This window comes from Parasteatoda tepidariorum, chromosome 9, assembly GCF_982258835.1.
Source record: "Parasteatoda tepidariorum strain Cologne lab strain chromosome 9, Ptep-v5.0, whole genome shotgun sequence".
Classification (NCBI taxonomy): domain Eukaryota; kingdom Metazoa; phylum Arthropoda; class Arachnida; order Araneae; family Theridiidae; genus Parasteatoda; species Parasteatoda tepidariorum.
Genome location: NC_141763.1, coordinates 12,776,503 through 12,787,042, shown reverse-complemented (window position 1 = coordinate 12,787,042; position 10,540 = coordinate 12,776,503). Strand labels below are relative to the sequence as shown.

General features: G+C 33.1%; 1 protein-coding gene across 3 annotated transcripts; it reads left to right on the top strand.

Moving 5' to 3' along the window:
* Nucleotides 1-654: 654 nt before the first annotated feature.
* Nucleotides 655-9,972, top strand: LOC107456681 (uncharacterized). Of its 3 annotated transcripts, none has more exons than XM_043038813.3 (2): nt 655-777; nt 5,853-9,972. In XM_043038813.3, the coding sequence occupies exon 2, from the start codon at nt 5,961-5,963 to the stop codon at nt 7,407-7,409; it is 1,449 nt and encodes a 482-aa protein (XP_042894747.1). In that variant the 5' UTR covers nt 655-777; nt 5,853-5,960; the 3' UTR covers nt 7,410-9,972. The 3 variants fall into 3 exon arrangements, with proteins under 3 accessions (XP_042894747.1, XP_015930101.1, XP_071043231.1); XM_016074615.4 differs by having other exon boundaries at nt 713-862; XM_071187130.2 differs by lacking the exon at nt 655-777 and adding an exon at nt 975-1,215.
* Nucleotides 9,973-10,540: the final 568 nt, after the last annotated feature.

Below are 10,540 nucleotides of genomic sequence, written 5' to 3'. Positions count from 1 at the left end.
CGGCAACAGAGGAGCGAATACGACCGTGAAGTTAATACACCTCTCCCGGCTTCTCACAAAACAGCAATGAATCAACTAGTGGTATTCGTTCATCGAATTCTATCACAGATATAATTCTAGTGGGGGAGTGCTGTAGCGTATATACCACTACAAAATTACAACTACAATTCACTAGTATATAAGATATTCTTAACTCGACTCTATGTCGAGGTGCCTTTTGATAGATGACGGTTGGCATGGTCGATTAACTCCGCCCCCGCAGGGCTATTGGCGATGGTCCGGGAAATATCCCTGAGGATGATCCGAAGACATGCCATTACAATTTTGATCCTCTGAGGAAGGGATGTCACCTCCACTCCGGTAGCCCACCGACCTACACGTGAAGTCGAGTACTTTACGGTGGAACATTTCATTGAGGAGCAATACCGCACACTTTCGGTCCCTACGCAGACTGATTCAAGGGGTCACCCATCCGCCCACTGACCGCTGCCCTGTGATGATAGACATCGGTGATCTTCTGGGAACAGTGTCTTAATGATCAGTCCACTGCGGAACTAATTTTATTTGTAAGTTTTAAAATTAAATTTGAATGACAAAACATGCTCATCGTTGCGTGCGTTGTGAAACAATGCACTAAACCATTAGCTGGTTTTCTAACTCAGTTGCCTCAACCCTGTCGAGATCATTAAAAAAACTAAATTCTTTGGATTTTAAGACCGGAGAACCCAAGTCCTAGAAAGAAGTAACCGGAAGCGTCCATATCAAATTTTTGACGCCGTATGTTATTGTTAATGTTTATTTGTACTTTAAATGAGAAACTATTGTAATCTAAAGATTTATATTTTCTGTGACTATTTAAGCAGTAAGAATATATTATTTTGTGTCATTATTTAGAAATTTAGATAGTTAAAATGATTGAGATGAAAAATTTTATGAAATGCATCATATGAATTCGCTTCGCCGTATACTTAAATTACGTTCTAACTTCGTTACTAACCTTAGTTACTGAAATTTTTTTTAAACATTTTTATAAGCATTAATTTGTTATAAGTTTGTTTTTACAGAAAGTTGTGACATTTAATATAGTGCGTGCATTAAATATTCTAATTGTTAATGTAGTTATGTGTATAGCATTTAAATACGTAACACGATTCTGTGTTCTGAAAAATTAAGGTGATATAATTGAGTTTAAAGCAAATAAGAAGTAAATGTCAGGTGAATAATACCATTTTTTAAAAAAACTTTATTTCAACATAAAATATGTATTATTATTATGTACTGATCTCTTAAGTCTAAGCTCGTAATAATGATAACCGAATGCATTTGAATTTTGCTATTACGAGCCCAGATTTAACGAGCAAGTTTTAAATAAATTGTTTAAAGTTCAAAAACTTATGTAAAACCATGTTATCCCATTATTACCAGCATTACTCATATTTTACCAAGGAATTGTTTCCTTACTTTCGTGAAAATATTACTGAAGATGTTAGAAAAAGAAAGTAGACTCGGCAATTTATAGAAATTTCATTATGCTGTAAAAGGCTTTTAATACACTCTTGTAGTTAAATTTGTTCAGAAATTTTAAATAGATAAATAATTAAGAGAAGCTAATAAATGGAGAACAATAAGGAACAATGTGAACATGGTGCATAGAGTTTTTAAAAAGTGTTTAAAGTTGCTTACTTTTGATTTTTAGAAGCCCTTAAAGGTGTTTTTAAAAAGTGCTTATTTTTCCCTTTTCGAAAATGAGTTTTCTTTACCGTGTTGATTTTCGCTGCGTATTGTGCCAAATCATGGTTTTCACATTGTTCTAGTCAATATTTTCACAATTCATTCAACACAATCTGTTTCGGGTGGCGTACTATCAGTCCGTAAAGTATGATAGTGCCAATCATGTTACATGTTTGATTAATTACTATGGAGTCTGCAGGTGCGTCTACTGAGCTGGGTTTGGTGAGATTCTCCTGCAACTTTGCTGAATTTTGCACAAAATATTCTCACTTTCAGATTTCATTTTCCACTCTCTGAAATCGAACCGAAAAATCTCTAGATATTTTTATGCTAGCTAATATAATCAAGAAAAGAGTTCTTCGTCAGAATCTTGTTCTTTTATCGTGATCATGTAAAGTATTTAAAAATTATTTTGCATTTTGTTAATATATATAATGCTTGAAAATATTTTTGGAGTACCTACTTAAAAGGCACTTTATTTTATTGAAAGATTGGCTGCGCACCTTGTATTATTATAAACCAATAACTTAAAAACTAAAATCAAAAGCCAAAATCAAATTATTGTGCTTAAAACACTGAACACTCTCCTGAGTTTGTAAAGAAAAAATTGTCAGTTCGATGTCAAATAAAGGATAAATTAATTTTATTTTAATCTGGAAACATAAAAAAAATCAATTATAAAAACTTTTAACCGAAAAAAAATCTTTCATCATTTATCATATGCAAAATTGAAAATTAAACAATTTCTAAAAGTATCAATATCTAACTAAACATAAAATTAAATATGTATAATTTAAATATATTTTTTAAACAGCAAATTCTTATTTCATGCTTCTGAAGGAATGTTTTAAGACTGAAAAGTTTTACATTACTTTTGTCCACATCTAGTCATTTTTTTTGTCTATTTCAAACATCAAATGTCAATTTACATAAACATTCTGTTAATATTTTTTCTCCAGATTAAAGCTTCAATATCTATAAAATCCATTTTTGAAAAACAATCAGATGTAATAAATTATAAATATACTCTTAGGTTATTTATAATTTATTACATGTACAATATACTTCTTATACTCTTATTATTAATTTATTAGTAAAGATATTTTTCTAACTTACATCAATTATTTCTAAAAGAAAAAAAAAGTATGTTAAATCATTCTGCTCTGTATAATTTAATTTTAAATATGAACTTTAAATTTGAGTTATTATATTTACGGGTGTCTTCATAATTTCAAGTTTTTCTTTTATTATAAAGAAAAGAAAATTTAAAATCTGACTTGAAATCTTTGTATACCTTATTTTTCTGTAACAATATACAGGGTGTGTAGCGTTTTTTAAAGGTGCTTTTTTCATTGAGCGTTTTTACGAAGTGATTAATTTTCTCTTTTTCGAAAATGAGATTTTTTTTCTTTACCATGTCGATTTTCGTCATGTATTATGCAAAAGAGTGCTTTTCACATTGTCCTATTCAACTTTTTCACAATTCATTCAACCACGACTCATTTACCGTCAATCCATAGCGCATGAAAGCGCCAATCATTTTACATTTTTGATAAATACTTGCGAGTCCATATGTGCATATATACTGAGCTGAGTTCGGTGAGATTATTGTACTCTCATGTGCAACTCTGCTGCAGTTTGCTAGCAATTTCAGGCTTCATTTTCCACCCTCTGATATTGAACCGAAAAATCTCTCGATCATTTTAAAATGGCTAACATAATTAAGAAAAGAGTTCCTTGTCAGAAACTAGTTATTTTTATCATGATCATGTAAAGTCTTTGAAAATTTTTTTGCATTTTGTTAATGTATATGGTGCTTAAAAATATTTTTTGAATGCTTTAAGGGTGCTAATTTTTTGTTGAAAGATTTGGCTACGCACCCTGATATAAATTGTACAATAATTTGATGGTGATAAAATATATCTGCTGATTAGTGTTTTCAGTAAAAAAAACTTTCATTATTTGTAAAAATGAAAAGTAACCATAAAAAAATTGCCCAACTATTATCGATGCCAGTGATGCTTATTTTTTTGTGATAATAGGTACTACATTTTTTTTGTACTATAACACTATACTTATCAATCTAGGCATGTCAAGCATCAATTAGGATTTTTCTGCAGTAGCAATTGATAGGTTAAATATTTTTACTTCTGTGATTAGTGATTCTTCTTCAGTAGTAGTTGTCAGTTGATTCTTCTTCAATAATTGTTAGATGGTTCTTCAATAGTTGTTAGGTCATTTTTCTTCTACAGTTGTTAGGTCATTCTTCTTCAAAAATTATCAGGTGATTCTTCTTTAATAAGTGTTGTGATTCTTCATCAATAGTTGTTAGGTGATTCTTCTTCAATAATTGTTTGGTGATTCTTTTTCAATAAGTGTGAGGTGATTCTTCTTCAATAGTTTTTAGGTGATTCTTCTTCAATAGTTGTTAGGTGCTTCTTCTTCATTAAGTGTTAGGCTATTCTTCAATAATTGTTAGCTGAGTTTAGGCAACTTCGCTTAAAAAAGTTTTTGCTTGTAGCCTAGTTCTCAAAATGTATGTCATATAAACTGCTGTTTGTAGAAAATGCAACACCATGAAAGAATCATCAGAATCAAATGAAATTTAATGCAGAAACGACTTGTACTGATACAAATAAATGATGAAATTTTCAAAACAAAAGAAACAAATTAAGCGTCCGAAATCAGTATTTGGTGCAGCCACCACGCGCTGCAATAAGTGCTGCTATACGACGTGGCATGGAGTCAAACAGATGTTGAATATCTGCTTGAGGAAGAGAATTCCATATCGCTTGTATGCGCAACCAAAGTTCGTCTTTGGAAACTGCAGGACGCGGATCACGAGTGAGACGCCGACCAACCATATCCCACACGTGCTCAATAGGCGACATATCCGGCGAATAAGCAGGCCAAGGAAGAAGTTGCATGCGTTGTGCTGAACAGAAGTCTCTAACAGTCCGCGCAACATGTGGGCGTGCATTATCCTGCTGAAAGATAGCTCCAGGGATGCCTTGAAGGAAAGGAACGACTTCGGGCTGTAGCACTTCATGGACGTATCTGTTGCTATTGAGATTACCCTCAATTCGTATCAAATTGGATCGTCCATGATACGAAATCGCACCCCAGACCATAACTCCGGGTGTTCGACCACTATGTCGTTCAATAATACACTCAGGAAGGCAGCGTTGACCGGCATAACGTCTAACACGAACACGGCCATCATGGGTCCACAAATTGAAGCGTGATTCATCTGAAAAGACAACTTGGTGCCAATCAGCTCGCCAGTCTCTGTGCTCAAGAGCCCACTGCCGACGCAGCCGTCGATGATCCGCCGTGAGGGGAATCCTGTATAATGGCACCCTTGCACGCAATCCACGGCGCAGCAGACGACGACGAATTGACGAAGCCGACAATTGTACACCTGTAGCAGTAGACCAATGTGCTGCCAGCTGCCTGGAGGAAGCTGTGCGATCATTCACCGCCATGCGGAGCAGGTGTCGATCATCGCGCTCTGACGTCACCTTCTGTCGTCCAGTGCCTGTTTTTCGAGTTGTTCGGTGCTCGTCGGTCCACTGCTTCCAAACTCGCATCACTGTGGAACTGTTCCGCTGCATACGAGCTGCTATTGCGCGATAGGAAAATCCTCCTTCTCGAAGGCCGATTATCCTCCCTCGTTCAAACTCCGTAAGTTGCTTGAATTTCTTATTCTTCCGTCGTGGAGGCATACTCAGGTCTCACTAAACGTTTGCCACTAACAAATAATCATAGACTATTTTCAACGTCCCGCTACAGCACTTTATTTATACGCTTTCAGCATCAATTCAGAGGGCGCTGCGCGCGCCACGCACGCGCGATGGCTCTGAAACTTTATTAATTTGCATAATATCCTATAATTGACATTTGCTGCGAATTTCATTTGATTCTGATGATTCCTTCATGGTGTTGCATTTTCTACAAACAGCAGTTTAAATTAGTATCATATGTATCATCCTAATTTTTTTTTTGTATTAAGTTTTCTGATTCTGTGTTACAAAAAGTTACATTGTTAGGTAAATATAATATTCTAGCTGAATGTCTTTTTTTTCTGTTTTTAGATCTGATTGATTTTTGCTTTTTTTCAGGTTTTTCAAGAATATTAAAAGTTGGGTGTTGACAGGATGTTATTGAAAGTTATTCTATTGGGAGTCATGTTTCATATTTTTTGATATACCTGCCTATTGATAAAAATCATGCCTTGCTTCATGAATTCCAACCTAATACCGTCACTGAAGTGTCAGTCATTAGTAAAAGTGGGCGTTTTGTTATGGGAGAACAACAATGATGCTTCATTGTTGACAGATTTTCACTTTAAATCTAAGACTTGCCAAGGTAAACATAAAGAATGGCAGCGCATGGAAAATAGGATTTTGGTGAAAGCATCCACGCTCGGTATACCAGCAGTCTTGCATAAGAAATTGGTTTGTTTCATCCGACTCATTGGTATGGAAATAATGAAGTGGAAGGAAAATCAGCTTTCCAAAATCACGTCTAACAGAGAATTCCTGAGAGCTTCCATCACCCACCTCTGTTGGACGCCTTACGGAACAGTCAATGTGAAAAAGACTTCTAGAAAAGTTGTTTACGATGAAAGACTCGATATCTGCATGCGTTACGACATGGCGTGTATGAACTGTCTGGAGGAAGACATTCCACACATCTGGAGAAAGTTGACCAAGGCTGAAAAGAAACTTTATACGGAATACAAGTACTGCCGCCTCGGTCGAGAAGAACTCATCAGGACTTTGATCCGGTATTGGACTTGCACCGTGAGAGGGGTGTTGAATGAGGAGGAGAAATCAATGGAAAACGATTTTGAATTCATTATAGCTGTCGAATCGGGCAATAAAGCTGCCGTTGAATACTTCTGGACGAAGATGAGAAGTGAAATAAAAAAGTTATATTTTTCTCTCGCCATGAGAATATTGTCGTTCAGCTCCTTCGATGAAATGATATCTCCCTGCTGCTTCAAGAGGATATCGTACAACTCGGACATCGCCTGCTTCTTGCTCTCGCGTGGGCCCGAAGAAAGGCCAAAAGACCTCATAGAAAACGGGAGATGTCTCGTTTCTCTGCGATTCTTATTAGACTGGCCGCACCAGAGCTCGTTTTCTGAATTCTCTAAGCCTATTTGGGAAGTGGTCGCTCCTACCGATTTCGAGCACATAGCGAAGTATATTATTCATAAAATAAATCACGGCTACAAGGACTGTGACTACTCGGAATTGTTCAGAGAACTTTGGAAAAACTGCCCCGTCTCGTATCGGAAATCTTTTGTGAGGCATTATACTTTGCAACGTCTTCTGCCGCCTTTCTTCAGAATCAGGGATCGGGAGACGCTCGGCCTTATCTTCAAGAATGTGTCCTCCAAAAGAAGGATGAAAGCGATCCTGCACATCTCGGGTCGGAATATTTGCATAGGCTTAGCCAGGCACAGAGACTGGAATTTGCTGTCCTATTTTATCAAAGTATCCCTGAAATGGCGCGAGAATGTGATTTCATTTCGCGATCAGTTCTTCTCCAGGAGGATGACTAGGTCTTCCTTGAAAGCTGCCATAAAAGGCGAGGAAGACATTGTAGCTAAGATTTATAGGTTTTTGAGTCGGCTCGCCCACTACGTTTCTAAAAAAGCCAATAAATAAAAGTAGATGAAAAAAACTGCATTGTTAATTTTGATCTTAAATGATTGACTGGTTGTGGAAATTTTTTTTTAATTCCCTTGGTGTAAATTAAAAAGTGGAAAAGCTTAATTTATGCATTTAAAATTAATTTTTAAAACATCATTTTTGCAATGCAAGTTAGACTGATATTTTATTTTCATTTAAAGGAGGCACATGTACTGAATGCTATTTTCTCAAGTTAAATCACGTGTGAGATGAACAATTCAATTATTATTCATAATTTAAATTAAGTGTCAAAATATAATTCAATATGCAAACAACAAATGTTAAAATTTCACAGATGGTTAAACAACCAGCCAGGCTAAGAGGGTGCTGCTGAGGCTGTAGCCCTAGGTTTTCAAATTTTTTAGGGCACATTAAAAGGGACCTCTAAAGTTTAAGAATGTATAATTATGCTTTGTATTTTCCTAAAAGATTATTAGATATTTGTAAAGTGTAATGTTTTGCGATCTTCCTTCAGAATCGTTAAAAATTGTGTGCAATCTTTAAGTATAAAATCCAGGAAGCAAAAAGAAAAAAATCATATTTGGTCATGCTATTTCCTTCTGACCTTCAACCAAATTTTAACCATTATCTTCTTTTAAGTCATAATTTTCAAGTTTTAAAATTTGTATGTTATCTGTTTAAATTTTGTATTTTGAATTTTATAAAAACTTTCAATATTTCTAAATATACAGTCGCACCTCTATTTAATGAAGTCACTAAATCCCGATAATAAGTTCATTATATGGAAAATTCGTTAAATAGAAGATCATCTTTTGAAATACTTAAACAACACAAAATATGTTTTAAAATCATAAACCCTAGATATAATTAAAATAGCAATTGATACACCTTCGTCTCGTAAACTAGTATCTACTATTTATTTTATGGATAGTAGCTACTGGCATGGAAAGCAAGAGTCGAGCAAAACTGGCTAAATTTATGTATAAAATTATAGCTGCATTTATTATATAAGTAATTTTAAACATATATTACCACATACATTCTAAAGTTTAATTGCCACTGATAAAATCCGCTAATTTTGTCTGAGTTTTGCGTTTGAAATGCAAACAAAAAGGGAAAGAGATTTCACTGCTTTCTCTAAAAGTTAAGTGGCTGCAAAAATCAATTCAAGGTCATTTTCCCCATAAAATGCATTAACAAGTTTGAAATATTTTGGGAAACAGGGAAAGTGGATCTCAAAGAAAAGTTCATTAAATAGAAAATTCTCTTCGCTACTTGGAAGTTATTTTAGGAAGAAATTTCCAAGATGCTCTTGGTTCATCGAAAAAAATCCGCTAAATAGAGAAATTTGCAAGATGAAATTTCGTTAAATAGAAGTCCGTATAGGTTGATTTCCAAGTTACACATTAGTCTCGGGGGTCCATTCATACCTTAATCCAACCCTCTAACCAGCTAAAGGCATTAACTTTTCTCAGCCTCTAGGGATGGATATAAAACTATTACACTGAAGAGTAAAAGATCTTTATAATCCAAGCCCTGAAACGTCAGGTTTTGTGTTGTTAGAATTTTATGTTATATAGATCATTTCACATATCATTAAACTTACCTACTAAATATGGCAAAAAATTTCTGGAACAGATACATCATGTCATAAGTATTATTTACTAAAAAAATTTAAATTATCAAACACATTAGTGATAAAATCCAACCAAACTATAGATTTCAATTTGCTTTAGAGATCGTAAGGTTTATGGAAATTAGCGGTTTATAGAATTGTGTTATGTAGTCTACTGTATCAACAAATATAATGTTCTGTCATAGTTTCAAAAATACCGATCACAATATAGTTTTTTTTTTCAAACAAGAGTCGATAATTTTGTTATTTTTTTTAAAACTCTTTAATTAACTTTTCACTTAAAATGTCAAATCGTACAAAAGATCTGAAAATAGAATCTCTAAAAAATGAATTATATTTTAAAAATTGTTTAAAGTCAAGGCACAGGAGTTGCACGTAATATAAATCTTTTGTTAAAAAAAATCATGTTTTGGGTCAATGCTTTTTAAATTAGTCATGTTTTATGAACAATTCACAGACATATGAAATGCAATATTTTTAGAAGACAATTAATGCTGGTTGTAAGGTGAATTGATAATAAAATATATTATTAACGATCAATAATATTTTTTGTGGCAACTTATTTGTATTTAAATATTTTACTTTTGGCATTTTTAGTTGAAGATGGGTAAATTAAGTTTTGTTTTGTAAACTACTCACTATGCGAAATGAGAGAAAATGAATAGTAGCAGTTGGGTAATTTAGTCATAAAATAATTTAATTATGCCCACATTTTCTTTGTTTGTAACTTTTCTTTGTAACTTTTTTTTTAAAAAAGTTTTTACCATTGGCATTTTTTTGTTTAACAGTGTACAAAACTGATTTTATTTCTTCTTATTTACATGTTATATTTTGTCACTCATTTTTAAGGTCTTTTTTATACCCTCCACATTCTGTTATTTGAGTAATTCCTTTGTGTTACGTAAATAAAATTATGAGCATTTTTTTCTTGTTTCTATCAAATGTTTGTTGCCTGATTTTTTTCCCAAAAATTTCATTAAATTAATTAACAAAAATGTTCACTAACTATCTAACAATGTTTTGTCTCAAGTTAGTGATTTCATGTGTAAATCTTTTGATTTAAATACATTTATTGTTATTATTTTTTTCAAAGTCAAAAATTCTAAAAATGCTGTTTTTTCTGTAGCAAAATGTATGAAAAATGTAGTTTTGTTTCATACTTGCTGGGAACTTGGTCATGAAAGGTTACTCTAATATTATAGTGTCCTCTTTTGAAGTATTTAAAACTGATGATAGAGATTAAAATAAAATTTATTTATTTATTTTGCAGTTAAATGTTTGAAAATTGCAAGAAAGAAAATTGAACTGAAAATTGCAAAAGAAAAGTTTATATAAATATTTTAACTAATTAAAAGAGGCAGATATTGATAATATTTATTATTTTTATCATTTATTTATTATTTTTGGCTTATTTTAAAAATGTGTCCAACTATTCAAAATAGCTTGTAGAAAAGAAACTATTATTTTAACATTGTTCAGTTAGTATGTAATTAAATTAATGTTTTATTTG